Here is a 16,518-nt window from a genome sequence, read left to right on the forward strand (position 1 = left end):
ACCACTGTAAAGAAAAACTTCTTTCTTTCTTAAATTAGCTTACTAGTAATGAGTGGTTAACTTTTGATAATTCAGCAGCTAACTAATCTTGCAGTTCCTCCCAGGACCTGAATAAGCAGCTTGTGCTGATATTGTGCAGTTTTAAATTTTTAAGATAATTGATCAACCAAAGTAGCTTATCACTTGACAGCCACAATTGCACGTGAACTTCAGTGCAGAACTGCACATATTATGTAAACGTACTTCCTCATTCTGGCATAAATGTAGCGTGGAGGAGGCATCAGTCAGTGGGGCGGTGGGGTGGGGTGGGCTCTTAATCCACTCTGTACCCTAAAATTTCCCCTTGTTGAATGCCCTCCTTGTCTGTTTCCCACCCCAATTCCTTGTTTCTGGGGTTCTATTTCTAGTCTTGTGAACCTAACAGAGATTTTTTTGGGGGGTAAGGGGTAGCTTGTAGGAAAGTATGGGAAGAGTAAATCACCCCTCCCTGCTGCCAGTCTTCCCTGCAGCTGCCTCCCAACCCCTTGTTAGCCCTGAAAACCTGGGCATGCCTGCTTCATATGAAGTTCTGTCCTGAATCATTTGTAGTTGACACTTCTGAGAATGTGATTTGTGTAGCTTATCAATATTATTAATGTAAAACAGTGGAGAGAAAGTGGGGGGGGGGAGAAGCGATTGGGAGTTTGATTCAAAGTTTTTCTTTGCTCATAACCGGTTGCCCTCAGGCCATTTGTGGTATATGTGCCAGAAAAGATTTGAGTGTATGAAACTGCTACCTTCTCCTACAAAAGCATTAAAAAAATGCCACAAGGGAAATTTGAGGGCTTGCACCTTTTGAAAGCAACTATGTTTTACTAGCAAAGGAATTTGCCTTCCAAGAGATTTTTGCCCTTATACTTCAGAGCCAAGCTGGAATCATCAGAGCCCCCCCCCCTCCCTCTGTGTGTGTTAGAAGCAATGATTATAGATAAGCCAGTGTTTGTTCTTTGTGACTTTCGCATGTACAGGATTCTACACACACAGAGAGAAATCTGATTTGGGAATTTGACTATATGCCATTTTGCAGGGGTGGAAAGAAAATGTTTTCAATTCTTCCACACCAGAAGGAAATTCTGATGAGCCAGCAAGTGCCTATGTACTTGGGTGCCCACAATAAAATATATAACATTAATTCCAGTAACTGTTACAACAGATGAAAGTGGCCATTTGGAACTCTTTCCTTGTACAGATTAGATGCCTCACTTTGATTATACATCACTCGATCACTCCATATTTGGGCCTGGTCGCCACATGTAGCACAATGAGTTGCAAGAGACCTGAAGTGGTAGAATGGACTGTCCATTCAGCTGCCACATATTATTGAGCAAGCAAACACAGAAACCTCCCTGCAAGCAGAAAACCAGCAGAGCAAGGAGATTGCTGGACTGTGCTTGCTATTTACTTTCAGGGATTTTTTTTTATAGTGGCAATCTGCTTACCTGCAGTTGGAATGAATACATAGTCCACTCTCTTGCCTCGGGTTTCTGCCTTCTCATTTAATTACCTTGGGAGGTAAGCAACAGCTGAATGTCTGAACTGGCTCCATTGTGCATGCTGTTAAGAGCTAGGACGGCCAATTCACATCAAATAAGGGTGATGTATGGCTAGAGGTTTCTCAGCAGCATCCTGGAGAGAGAGTGACAGCTAATCACCTTGATTTACACTGATCTTTGTTGCAAATTTACTGAAACAGGTTGATTTTCCCAGAGCTTTTATCCTGGAGGGGTAAAGAATGTGTTAGTCGTAATCCAGAGGTGGGCAAACTTGTCCAGCTTTGGAGGCTGCATTCTCTTCTGGGCAACCTTCCAAGGGCCACATGACAGTGGTGGGCGGGGTCAGAGGCAAAAGGGGATGGAGCAATGGATGTAAATGACCTTTGTACAGGAGGCTCGTTTCTGGACACACTCACACAAATCTCTCTCTCACCCATGCAGGCAATGAGGAGCTGCCCAAGGAGACATTGCAGCCAGGGCAAAAACTCTCAGGGTGTGACGCATGGCCAGGGTGGGGTTTGGCCTGGGAATAGTTCCAAGGACCAGGGAGAGGAACTTGGAGGGTTGGGGTTCCTCATCGATGATTTAATGCAGTGAAGGTGCTTCTAGATTGGCTTCGTCATTCAGCACATGTGAACATTGACCTCCTCCTCTGGCCGGAGTAAAAAACCAAAAAGATTATTCTTTCCCCCTCAGCACCCTTCCTTCGTGTCCCATGTTACTGTCATAAGAGCATGGATCTATCTTGTCCAGCATCCTGTTCCCACAGGGGCCAACCAGAGGAATCACAGATTCAAAGAATTTTAGACTTGGAAGGGACCCAGGGGTCATCTAGACCGACCCCCTGCGATGCAGGAATCTCAGCTAAAGCATCCATGACGGGTGCCCATCTGACCTCTGCTTACAAACCTCCAAAGGAGAATCTACAACCTCCCCTGGGAGACTATGTCACTGTCTAACAGCTCTTACTGTCAGAAAGTTCTTCCTGATGTTTAGTCAGAATCTCCTTTTTTTGTAACTTGAAACCATTGGTTTCAATCCTACCCTCCAGAGCAAGAAAAAAATTAAGCTTATTCACTCTTCCATGGGACAGCCTTTGAGATATTGGAAGATAGCTATCATAACTCCTCTCAGTCTCCTCCTGTCCAGGATAAACATACCCAGCTCCTTCAACTCTTCCTTATCAGGCTTGCTTTCCATACCTTTGAACATCTTGGTTCCCCTCTTCTGTACATGTTCCAGCTTGTCAACATCATCCGTCTAAAATTGTGGTGCCCAGAATTGGATGCAGTACTCCAGGTGTGATCTGATCAAGGCAGAATACAACAGGACTACTACTTGATCCAGCTTAGAATAGCATTGACATTTTGGAGGATGAAATTAATGGACTATGCAGAACTAGATAAACTAACAGGAAGGATTCGAAATCTGAGGGACCAGAAATTCACAGAAGACTGGTGTAAATTTACAGACTATTTGAAAAGCAAATGTGATGCTCAGACTATGTTTGTAGGTTTACAAGAAGTTTTGTGAGGGGAATTATTGGAACTATTGCAAAAATGGATAAAGGGGAGGATGGTTAGTTATGATAATTAAAGGCAATATGAATTTAAGAAATGCACAAGAAGTAGTTAAAACGGTGGATCATCAGAGGTGCTGATGGAAGTCCAAACAAAGATTGTATAAGTGGTGAAGTTTTGTGGTATGTATTATAATTTATATGTTAAAATTAATAAAAAATATTATATAAAAAATAGCATTGACATTTTTTGCTGCTGTATCACACTGTTGACACATTTTAAGCTTTTGGTTCACCAAGACCCCTATATCCTTTTCACATGTACTGCTAGTAAGCGAGGTGTCCCCCGCCTTATATTTGTGCATCTGGTTCTTCCTACCTAAGTGCAGAACCTTACATTTGTCCCCCTGTAATTTGTTTCAACTGGTGTTCAGAGTCATGATGCCTCTCAGCAGAGATGGTACAAGGCCACTGTGTCACTGAGTTGCGCTGGTACCTGGTATCTATGCTGCCCTGCACAGGGCACAGACCAGATCCTGCCCTCAATCTTGCAAATATTTACATTTCATGAATTCCCCAAGCAGTGTGATATTCTGCATGCTAAGTTTCATGTAATGTGTGTCATGTTCTCAACACAGTCGAAAGGATTTTTAAGAAATGAACTGCTGCTTGTATTTCAGCTATCCCACAAACAGTTCCACTGAAAGAGACTAGGGCGTCCCCTTCCATTGCAGACTGTGCTCTCTCATGTAGTTATGTTGTTGCAGGTCTCCTCTATTCTGTGACCAGTGAGATGTTCCTGGGGTGCAGCGCTCACCCAGATTTTGTTTCCATTTGGAAACAGAGCCCTGGATATTTCTTGGCAGTTGTTTTTCCTTTTTATACTTGGGTTTGCTTACAGGTAAACAGGCTGAGCTTAGGCAAAGGTGCGGCCTAAGCCAGCCTTCCCAACCTGGCACCCTCCAGATGTTGCGGGACTACAACTCACAAATCACCTGTGACCATTGGCTGTGCTGGCTGGGGCTGTCTAGGCCCCGTTGTTGAATCACTGGATGAGAAGGTCCCCTGCAGGTTATCCAGTCCACCCCACAACTTTTAGCTCACCAAGGATCTCAAAGTAGCGCATATGGAGGTGTAGCTCCCAATCCTCACATCAAATTTGGCTGTGCTGAGAAGTGGTGACTGATGTGCCGGGGGCAACAAAATAAGCTTCCTGGGCAAGTTGGGATTTGAACCTGGCTCTCCCTGGTAAAAGTAATACTCCAGCTATGACACCATCCCAGATTCCCAGACCTTGCTGTTTCCTTTCCAAGGAATGTAGGCATTTTTGCCACATCCTCCATAATTGATAAGCTCCAAGCTCTGAAAAGCAAGGGATGGAATCTGCACATCTTGTGGTGTCAAAAGAGAGTCTGGCCAGGGAGGGGGAGCGGGCAGGGGAGAGCTTTCACAACAAAGGCAATATTTCCTGCCTCCGCCGACGTGCCTGGGAGAACAGCGAGAACACACTGCCAGCTTTTGACAAACGTCCCTTCTGCCGAGTGTCCGTGCTCCTGCAGCAAAATCAACATTTGGCATTAGCATATGTGAAAATAAATGGACTGGGGTTTTTTTAAAAAAGGAAAAAAAAGTATGGTCTTGTTTGCAGCATTTTTTTTTTCATAGAGAAAAGGGCTGCAATGGTTTTGGCTGTCGTAGAATTCCAAAAATTAATATTTTCTCGCAATGCATTTTGCCAGCATGGAGTAGAGGTTGGGCAACCATTGGTTGCCAAATACCAGCGGTGGATGGAGCTAGCCAGCCCAACCCCCTCCACTATGACTTTAAAATGTGAGGGGTGGGTGGGTGTGAACCCCTTGTGCCTAGGGGTAGGCCCCCCTGATCTAGGGGCTGATATGGCAACCACAAGCCAGCTTGGATCATTATGGGGCCGATCCATATCTGGCCCCAAACAGAACTGCCCCATGTTTAATGAGGGCTTTAAACCCCAATTAAACATGCAGTGAGGAGAGGAGGGAGGAGGATAGGATAGAGAGGTCTCTGTGAGTGTGTGTAGAGACGAGTCTACTGGACAAAGGGTACATTTGCATTCCCTGGTCTGCCCACTTTTGCCTCTGGCCCCACAAAGCAGTGGCATGTGGCCTCTGGGAGGTTGCCCAGGAGGGACTGTGGCCCTTGGGCTGAACAAGATTCCCCCACGTCAGGCATCAGCAGTCCTGAGCCGGAGGGACCAGGGGCTCCACAGAAGGCAGCTTTCTATGTTCCCTATTTCCTGTATCAAAGTTGTTTTACGGTGAAGATGGTTCATACAATGATGGATTGGATGTTGTCCCTGCATGCCTGAACCAGTCCAAGGGAGACAATGCCGTCTGTGCTCAGGAGATTTATGTGATGCAATTGAATCTCTGGGAGTAATTTTTGTCTTCTTAAGGCAGCCTTGAGAAGTGAGGATTCAGATCTGGTGTGTGTATGACTCCTCCAAACCCACCTTCTCTGCAACTACAACAAGAACGTTACTTTGGGAAAGTCTGCCATGGATTGCCTGTGTGACAACTACTTAGGGACAAAGGTACAGCTAGACAGGCTGCAATAGAAAAGTTTGGGGTAAGGAGAAAATGAGGAGTGACAGAAAGCATAGCCAGGACAGGGCAGACCATCAGAGTGGCATGGAGGCCAACAGTAGGTGGAGCCAGAGCCAGGTGGAGCCACTAGGAATTTGAATTTTGTCCCCATCCACCCAGAGGCATACCTAGGCTCCCTTGCGCCCTTGTCAAAGAACTGTTTCAGCAAACACACACACATATGTCCAACAAGCAGATTTTGGCCACCCAGAGCAGCAGATGTTGACCGCACACCCAGGGAGTGTGCAGATGGGTGGACAGGCTCCTAGCCACTCCAAGCCAGAGTGGAGAGGTGCGAATATTTGCACCCTTCTGGGCCTACACCCTTGGCAGTGTAGCAAAAATCAACGTTTGAGGCTGAAGGAAATCTTCACATGGCGGTGAGAAAACCAAGGGTGCTTATTGCTAGCAATAATGGCTCAGTGGGATCACTCTCCAAAAGCTGAGCAAAGCCCCAGAAGGGTGGGGCCTTCCTAGTATGCATAGCTGCTATCAAAGGAATACACATGCATAAACTTCCTTCAATCTAAAGTTACAACACAAAACTAATTATACCATGTATGGTCTTTCCTTCATTACCTATTCATTGAGCAAGCGAACAAAGAACTCTCTCTAAGCCTCCCCCCACCCTGCACCTGATCTCTTTGCATTCCTTTCTACCTGAGGGGTTAGGACATTTGAAGGTACATCTCAGAACAGCAAGGCATGTCTCCTTTCATATGCAGATGCTTAGGAATGTGTTTACAACCTTGGGAGTAAAGCTGCTCCTAGCACAAGATACGGCACAAGGCCTCTAGCCTGGCTAGTTAGCTGAGCTTGTAGGTCTCTATGTGCCTCAGCAGGGGCCAACCTGCCCAATCCTTAGGTACGTCCAGTGTTTTTTCCGGGGGGACGCAGGGGGATGCATACCCCTAAACATTTTGTGAATCTAAGTTTAGCCTCATTGAGGGGCAGTATTTCAATATGAGTAGGAAAATGAGAGTACCCCTAAACATTTTTAAGGGGAACGCACTGGGTACATTCCTGCACCCACTTCCTTGGTGAGTTCTGCGACCTGAGGAAGACCTGGAGGGCAGCCTGAGGGTGGGTGGTGGGACAGTGTTGTATTTGTCCCAATGGACCAGCCTCCGCTGCCCTAATGGCCCCCTTCCCTGCTGCCAAGGGGCCTGGGAGGACTGGGGGGGGGGAGGATGGTCAGTGGGTGATTAACCATTTCCTTGCCAGTCATTTGCCCCTGAAACAGCCTCCTTTGGACTGCGCTCTAGCCTTTGCTGCCATTACGGCAGCAGCCAGCAATGCATTCCATATAGGCTGGATCTGCCTCAAGCAGTCAGGGAAGGATCACCAGACACCTACAGGCACCCTTTGGGACAATGGCCACCTTCATGTATCCCCCCCTCCCCTGTAATAATGAGTGTTTGCACAGGGAAATGAAAGAGCATGTAGCAAAAGCAAGAAAAACACACGTCTTGGGATAATCCTGCAGGCAGCATGACTGAGTCCGTAGGAAGGTATTGGTGGGAATGAAGATGCAGAAGAGCCTCAACTGTTATAAGCTGCTTTGATGGGTGGGTGGGTGCAATTTAAAGGGTGTAACGTATTCTCAATTCAGTGCTTTTGATTTTACTTTTATCTTCACAAATACAGAAGCACAGGTGAAAGGAGAAAGAAAAACCTGCCTTTGCAAAAAGAACCACAACTACTTAAAACCTATTATTCACCCAACCCACAACAATACCCCTACAGCAAACAATACATTAACAGCCACTCTCAAGTTTGTTTGCTTTCCCCCCCAGTAAACAATTTATTTTCTATGCCCAAACCAAAAGAATAAATAAAGAAGTATGCCTTTCTAAGGCTCAAAGTGGAATTTCTTATTTTCACACTTATGAAATATTTATTAAAGCAAGAAAAAACTTTCACTGTAATCTTAAGTTCCAGGCTGTTATTTAAAGTTCTAAGTTTTTAAAATGTAGCTCTACAAACATAGACCCACAAATGGGGGGGGGGATTGGAGCATCTACTCATTTTGTTTTGTTACAATTCTACCTCCTTTAAAAAGAAAACCCTATAAAGGAAACCCATCCATCTCTAAACATAAAAATGTAACTGTCTCAGAGACAGTAGAAGAGTGTGCCTTTGGGGGTGATGTCAAACTGTTGGAGGGTTAAGGCACCTGCTGTGTCTGTAGAGACTGATACGGGAGAGGCATGTTTTGTTGCAGCTGGGGTGGATGAAGGTGTCCAGCTGTGCTGATGCTGATGCACCAGAACGTTTCTTCTCTCTGTGCTCCTCCCAGCAGTCCTATCTTTTCTGGTCACTGCTCCAGGTGCAGGAGCAGACTGTGTCCAGGCACTGCTGTCGTCTTGCAAGGGATTCCCAATGGCAGGGTTGATGTTGCCAGCCTTCACGTCACGTTCTGCAGGCATCCAGCTTGGGGACAAGAAGAAGAGGGGTCAGAGGGTGTGCCTCATCCCACAACCAGACCTCACATTTGGACCAGGTTTTTGGGAGACTGGTTGAGGTGCAGCAACTGGAAAATATCACAGACCTTTACCCACTCACTGACTAAGTTCGTACACAAAGTACATATAGAGTTTTAATTTTTTCTTTTTTCCCAGATGATCTTTATTGAATTTTTAGTTACATACTGTACATACACATACATTATATTTCACATTTGTTCTTGCTCTCCCAAGCTGACTTCCCTCCTTCTTTCTTCTGGCTTTCTTGTGTCCTCTTTGACTTTTCATATTATCTTTGTCCATTTTCCACAAGATTGTTCTTCTTCATTTTTTCTATTAAATGTCCGTAAACAAATAAATCTTTCTATATATACAAATTCTTGCTGTCTGTCCATATTCATTTACAAATATTGTTCAATAATAATCCTAATATACATTTTTAATTCATTTTGATATTATTATGCAGTAAATTTCTTGTATTTTCCCGTTATGAGATATTATTTTAATTCTACTGGTTTCCCTATTTCACATCATCTTCTCTATATATAACATAAATTTTCCCCATTCTTTTTGATATGTTTCATTCCCCTGATGTCGAATTTTTGCTGTTAATTTGGCTATTTCTGCGTACTCCATAACCTTGTACTGCCATTCTTCTATTGTAGGCAATTTTTGCTGTTTCCATACCTGAGCCAGCAATAACCTCGCCGCCGTTGTTGTGTATAAGAACAGTTTCTGGTCATTCTTGTCAATGTCTTCTCCCACCATTCCCAACAGGAATGACTCTGTTTTTTTCAAAAACGTATACTTTAAAATCTTCTTTAATTCATTATATATATTTTCCCAATACGTTTTCATTACAAGTCCACCACATGTGGAAGAAACTGCCTTCTTTCACCCCACACTTCCAACAATTTTTATTTCCTGTTTTATACATCTTTGACAATTTAATTGGCGTGAGGTACCATCTGTACGTCATTTTTAACAGATTTTCTTTTAACAATGCACATGCTGTAAATTTTAGGCCGGTATTCCATAATTTTATCCACTTTTCATACTCAATGTTGTGGCCTACATCTATTGCCCACTTAATCATAACACTTTTGATTTCTTCATCTTTTGTGTGCCATTCTAATAAATACTCATAGACCTTAGACAGTGCTTTTTTGTTATTTTGTAGTACTGCAGTTTCTAATATTGATTTTGTTTGTTCAAACCCTCTTGTTTTCTTATCCTTTGAGAAGATATCACCCATTTGACATATAGAGTTTTAATTCTTTGCTACCTATTACACAATCTCTTGGAAGATTTACCTGCCTATATTCTAGAAAGCAATTCAGGGCAAGTTTAATATTTTCAGGCAATCATGGTCCGGGCTTCAGGTTAGCATGAGGTGTTTTGTTTGGGGTTTAAAAAATAAATAAATCTGCTGCTCATCCTCTCTACACTTTTCTTGTACAGCTCTACCATCTCTGCCCACACATTTTGGAGTGCTGTTTCTGCTATCATGCAGTGGCCCAGTTACAGTAGGTGATTTTATATCTGGACTTAATGGTCTTATGCTTCACCCGCTTCCGCTTTTGATAGTACTGAGTAATTATTTCGCTTACTTTAAGCCTTGCGGCATTTGGGGGCCCTCCTGCTCATTCCGCTAAGCAGGGTCCTGGATTCCTGCCGCAGAGTCCTGCCCTGAGGACCCCACTGCACCCAGGAGGACTAGCTACTTGCTTTAGGTGGGGGGGGGGAGAGGCACAAACTCTTCAGCTGGCATTTTGGTATCACTCAAATTTGGCTGATCTACTGAGAAGTCATAGGAAGACTTGGCATGGTATCACTCGCTGATGATCTCTAATGTGCTGAATGTAAATTATGGGCGGGTTGCTGTGCCCATCCAGAAGGAGAGAGCGTGAGGCTGGCTAACACGGGTCTGACCTAGTTTGCATTCTCTGTCCACCCTCCACTCTGTTAAGGGCTGCTCCTTCTGCTCTGTTTCCCAAGAGGCTTTCTCAATTTTCTTGCATGATGTGGTTGGTGGAAAGGAGGGACTGATGGACTCTGAAAGAGTACAGACTATCTGGCTGTGGCTTGTTTGCCTGGGAATGGTGCTCTGTGGGGCTTCCTTTCTCTCTTGCAGCCTTTCCCTCCAATTTCTTAGCAGGCGCCTCTTTAAGAAACTGAAATGGGATGGGGCGGGGGAAGAGAGAAGACAGCCAAATGGGTGATGAAGCTTCGTGACATAACAGGAAAGGACAGAATAGGTCACGCCACAACTCATTACGTGCGTTCGGCATGTCCCAGGGCAAGCGGGGACTAAAAATAGCATTTGCCGTTCCATATTTAGTTGGGGAAAGAAAGGAATCAAGTGAATTTTAGAAACACATTGCGTTTGTGTGAGTTGGGAAGAGGGAGGTGGCATCGTGGGAAAGAGGGAAGGAGGGCAGGCAGTGCAGACTTGGGATGGAGTCAGTGTGACAGGTCTGCTCTTGTGGCCTATAACCCCAGGGTTATGGTCCCAGAGCCCTAAAGCATTTGGACACAGAGACAGCACTTTAATGATCAAGAGGCACTGGGCCAGAGAGTTTTTCCTCCTTGTCTTAGTCAAACAAGCAGACAATAACCTATGTTTCCAGGATCTAGCTACATACAAGAGTTCCCAGTGTTCTGTCACACTCCCATGTGACCAAGAAATGAAAAGCAGGGAAGAAGGGGGCAGATAAGAAACAATGCTTGATTCTGATCAGCTGATTTCAGCAGTGGCTGGAAACCTGGGGTTGTATTTCAACCACAGCAGGGCATCTCTTCACTCACCCATCTCCATGCCACAGCAAGCCACAGGGAAGACTTTACCATGAGCAGAGACGGTTTTAGGGTAGCACAACTGGTGTGGCTGCACTGGGCACACACTGCAGGGGGTGTTAAAGCAATGCTATAGCAATGGAGCATGAGAGGTGGGGGACGTAAAATTTTAGCATTGCACAGGGCGCTGCTGAAATTTGAGAGCTCAACATCTGTCACGACTGTGAGCACACCTGTCAGGGCTGTTTTGCTCAAACCAGCATTGCATCTGAACCCAGGATGATGGTTCCATTCACACTAACAAACCATGATCAGTAAGCCAAGAAGAAACTTTGGCTACAGATAGTGGCTGGTTGGGAGCAAAACAAATGACAATCCTTGACTGTGAGACATAATGTCAAGTCAGCAATCGTGTTTCCTCTGTGTGTCATTTTAGACCATTCCCTGGGAAGAGAATGGTGTCCCCCAGTGAGAGCAGCCATTTTTTAGCGGCAAGTGCCACTTTTTCCGCCAGAATGCCCCAGAGCAACAGAAAAGTGTGGAGAAACTGGATAGTATCCTCTCTCTCTCTCTCTCTCTCTCTCTCTCTCTCTCTCTCTCTCCTAAGAGCCATCCAATGAGGCTGACTGTTGGAAGACCCAGGAGAGATAGAGGGAAGTAGTTTGCCCCACAATGCCTAGTCAACGATGGAAATCACTCATGCAATCATACCTATCCAAAACTTGGATAACTTCAAAAACAGGTTGGACAAATTCATGGTCAATAAGTCTATCAGTGACCAGTAGCTATGCTGGCTGTATCCCACTTCCCTGGTCTGAGGCCGTCTGCCTCTGAATGCCAGTTGCTGAAGAATCACAAGTGGGGAGACTGCTCTTGCCCTCCGTTGTGGGCTTCCCACAAGCATCTGGCTGGCCACTGTGAGGACAGGATGCTGGACTCGATGGGCCTGATCCAGCAGGGCTCTTTTTATGTTCTTAATATCTGTGGCATTCTGGGAAAAGAAGACAGTGGCTTATGGGAGGGAGGGAGCCACCAAAATACAGTGGTACCTCGGGTTACATACGCTTCAGGTTACATACGCTTCAGGTTACAGACTCCGCTAACCCAGAAATAGTACCTCGGGTTAAGAACTTTGCTTCAGGATGAGAACCGAAATCATGCTCCGACAGCGCAGTGGCAGCCGGAGGCCCCATTAGCTAAAGTGGTGCCTCAGGTTAAGAACAGTTTCAGGTTAAGAACGGAACTCCGGAATGAATTAAGTACTTAACCTGAGGTACCACTGTAAGCATTACTGCTGCTGCCACATAAAACAATAACAACAAAGAAAGGGGGAAATGGAACTGAACATGAACAAATAAATGCTGAAACAAATGTGCTTTTAATGGCTGAATAATGAAATGAGTGAAGTTTTTAATAATGGAAACAAATGGACTTACAAAATAGAGGGGGAAACTGTACACCCCTAAGAATCATGATGTATTCTTGTTTAACTGTAAGCAGCACATTAGCATAATTTGATAACTGTCTGCTTTTTATTTTGTATTAAAGATCTCCCAGACTTGCCTGCATCTCACAGTTCTGCAAGTTTTGTGGGGAAGTGTGTCTGTGCATGCACACAATGACAACAGCCAATGCTAACTCTTCAAAAAGCCAGCAAATATTTACAGAGATGCCGTGCGGGCGGGAGTCAGGCTGGGGAAGATGAGGAGAGACAAGCAGCAAATCTTTTCCACAGACTGTTGTGTTGGCAGAACTTGGCATCTCCAGTCTCTCTGGTGGCTTCTTTTTCATGGGAACTCCGAAGAAGCAGGATAAGCCCTGCCTCTATTTCTCAGGCTTTTTTCTAGAGCTTTCACTCTTAAGATGCCTTCAGCCCCATGGTCTCCATGGCCAAATTTTCAGGGGTGGAGGGAGTTAGAGTCCCAGCAACATCTGTAGGACACTAAGTTGGGGGAGGCTGGTTTCAAGCTTGGGGTGGAGGCTATGTGTAGTGTATTTCTTTACATTTCCTAATCAATAGATAAAACCTTTCTTATTCTCAGCTGTGTCCCTCCAGGTTGTTTGTAAGCAAATTAACATAATTTCTGATGGTCACACCTAGTGAATTATACTACTATATACTGTATTATTAATTTACTACACTATTCAGGAATAATTAATAATTATTGTATATTGTTGTCTAATTAATTAATTGCATTCGTATCCTGAATTACCTTCAAAGAGATCAAGGTAGCATTCATGGAAATATAAAGTTTTCATCCTCAGAACGACCCCTGTGAAATGGTTTGAAAAATGGTGATTGACTTCTTGGATGAGCAGTGTGTGTGTTTGTGTGTGTGTGCATGCACGTGTGCAGAGGACTGCTCCAAGTCTCCCTTTCTTCCATTGTGTTCCCTATGTGACAGCCCAATCTGAGATGGTGACAAGGGCTTACTGTGGGGTTTCCTATGTAAGACCCTTTTGACACTGTGGAGCGAGATACACTCCTGGAGCAGGATAGGATGGTAGAATGAAGTGTACTACTTCAAGAAAAGGCACATTTTTTAATCTTCCTCATTCTTTGCAAAGAGAGCAAGCGAGAAACAAATCTCTCAGCCCCACATTATTCTGCTGCATATATAGATATGACCCAAGTCAAAGAGTGTACATGTAGTAAACCAGAATACCCCTTGTTTGGATGAGATCTCAACTTGGGGCAAGAGAACTTACCTAGGCACATGACATCTTGCCTTTCTTTCTCTGCCTCATTTGCACTAAACTCCTATGCCTGCTGAAAAGCCTATTTGTTTATTTATTAGATTTGTGTTCCCCGCCCACAAATGAAACTCAAAGCAATTTCCAGGATTTTGAGCCTTTGTTCTCCCATGAAGATCTTCAGCACAAATACAACACCTCTTTAAAACCCCTTTCAGTTGGGTTTGACTGTCTGCCCGCCCCTGCAAGAGAATCCAGTAGTGCTTGCTGTGAGGACTTCCTGTAATTCTGAAACTGGTTTCAATGTGTAGTGCAAATATACTGGTGTCTCCTCTATCTGCAGGTATTGGGATCAGGAGCAAGGCCAGAAGCCCTGACCATGTTGCTGAGTGCTCTATGCTTCTTTCTCTTTGCAGACTCTCTTCCAGAGCCCCGATGAAGGCTGGCAGGTCTACACTTCCGCTCAGGCCCCCGATGGCAAATGTCTGTGCACAGCTGTCATCCCTGTCCAGGGCACATGCTCCAGGGACCTGCGCAGCCGACAACTACGGCAGCTGATGGAAAAAGTAAGTGATGTATTTTTAATTTGGGGTGCTGGTGGGGACTGCTCTAGACCTATTGCAGATGCTAATTGGGATGGAGGAGTAGATCCAACTGTTTCTGCAGCATGTCACTTTTGCAGGTGTTCATTCATCAGTCTTTTCTGTCCCATTCCCTTAATTTTTTGGTAAAGTTTTTAAAAAATTCATTCTATAATGTATTAAAAACAGATATTTAAACAGAATTTAAAACAAAAAATTATAACAACAGGTGAAAATTAAAAGATGGAAAACAAAACTGCAAAATAGGCACATAGAATTAATACAGTTGCACTTGGGTTAAAAAAACCCCAAAGTCCAAGTAATGACTATCAACATCACCAGATTATCAAGTCTAGTTCCAGATTTGCCAAGCTTGTGACATGGGTCCATCTTGAAAATGATGGTTCTGCTATATATTTCATAAAAGAATGCCAAATCATATAAAAAGCATCTTCAGGTTCTAGTCCTTATCGCAAATTATGTGTTATTTTCTCCATTATAGCTATATTCCAGAGACAGTGGAACCAAGCACACTGTGTAAGATTTTGGGATGCTTCCTATTGAGTTGCAATTCCTATTCATGCTGCCAATATCATATATAAGACCAAGTATTTTGGTTATATATCTACATTAATCTATGCTTTAAAAAAATAATAATGAACAAACAAGAAAATCCACATTTACATAAGAGGTTTTGAAAGCGTATTTCAAAAAACCCAACTTATTTCTCAATGTATTTTATTTCAAAGGTGCAAGTTGAGCTGAGAACTGTATCACAGAATTTGGAGAAGTGTTAACTTTGAAGGATAACTATCTTCCAAATTCCAGCCTCCACAGTAGTCCAGGAGGTGCAGCAGTTTGTATTGGGGTTCACAAATATCAAATTCCTCAAGCAGTGCCAACAGATGCTGCAGGAATTGTGCCCATTTTGGTTGAGAAAGGAGCGAACACAGAACACTTCTCTTTTCCCAGGACATTCACCACGAAGCTATCTACTGCTCCAACAGCGGAGGGAGACTAACACAGCCACCATGGCTGGCAGCCACTAATAGCCTGTTCTTCCTTCCTCTAATCCTCATTTAAAGCCATCCCAATTCATGGCCATTGTGATATCTTGCCGGAGCAAATTCTATAGTTTACCTACCCGCTGCGACAAGAAGTGCTTTGTTTTGTCTCCCAACAGTCAGCATCATTGGATACGTTGCAAGAGGGAGTTGAGAAAGGGGGAGTCTCCCTGTCCCCTTCCTCCACACCAATCATACATTTGGGTCCTCAGCCAAACCTTTCAGTCTGGTTGGGGTTCATTTCCATTCTATTGTAGGATTCATTCCAAAACAGAGCTTGAGGGGTCACAGCGTTGCCCTTTGTGCATCAGAACGCATAGACTGCTGTCCCATTGCTAAAACAAGGAAGAAAGGGGTAAATCTCAGGTTTGGGCTCTCATTTAGGTACAAGACCTGTTTCCTACCCCCCTCAAAACAACTTTTAATTACTGCATTTCCCCCACAGCCCTTTGCTCTTGCAACATTTAATTGGAAGCCGGAGACTTTGATCCTTCTGTTAGCTGTGCTTTCTTCTCCAAGACAGCTCCGCTTCTTAGGATTCCAGGGAGGATGCATGGAGGCTTCCTCTGTCTCACCTTCTTCTGCTTAATGAGATGCAAATGGTGCCTTTATTGCTCCACATGGAGCCTCCACATGGCAGGATGAGCAGTAAATCCCCCTCCTCCAGATTAATTGTGTTAAAATCTTATTACAAAGAGAAGATGGCTTCTTATTGACTTCGCACGTGCAAATAAAGTATTTATTAGCCAAATAAGAATCACATCAATTTACAATTGCAATTACTAGAAGCCCCCCACAAAGGAGTTGCAGGCGAAAAGAGTCTGCCAAGCTCAGCTTTCACATGGCTTTTGAAAGCTTCAAAATGGGGGCAGGGATGGGAAACAAGGGACCCACTTGGCACATTTACATGCTAGCTGTTGATAAGAAACCTGGGAGTGCTTGTATGTGTTTTATAATGTAGGTTTCTAGCCCTCACAGTTTTTGGAAGATGACTTTGAGACAGTAGGGTGGGATTTAATAGACCTGCCCACATTTGACACTGAGGAGAAGGTAGAAGAAATGAAGCATGAACTTAAGGATTCAAGTTTAGAAGAGAAGCTGGTGGAACAGGTGTGGGGAGGAACAGAGGGAGGATTGCAAGGACTGTAAAGTCCATATCCCTTGCTAAGTATATATGGGATGCAGTGCAAGCAGCGTTTGTGGTTGTGAGGCCCATTGTAAATTTGTCAAGAAATCAAATGAGGGA

The 16,518-nt window shown here is 44.2% G+C and overlaps 1 protein-coding gene across 3 annotated transcripts in view; it reads left to right on the plus strand.

The window, feature by feature from the left end:
* The window catches only part of OLFM2 (olfactomedin 2), a 216,170-nt gene that overhangs the window by 115,909 nt on the left and 83,743 nt on the right, over positions 1-16,518 (plus strand). For all 3 annotated transcript variants that reach the window (XM_083599780.1, XM_083599778.1, XM_083599779.1), the window contains exon 2: positions 14,044-14,193. In XM_083599780.1, coding sequence (XP_083455906.1) covers positions 14,044-14,193 — 150 coding nt within the window. The remainder of the gene's footprint in view (positions 1-14,043; positions 14,194-16,518) is intronic.

Source organism: Podarcis filfolensis (assembly GCF_964270895.1).
Source record: "Podarcis filfolensis genome assembly, chromosome: 2".
Classification (NCBI taxonomy): Eukaryota; Metazoa; Chordata; class Lepidosauria; order Squamata; family Lacertidae; genus Podarcis; species Podarcis filfolensis.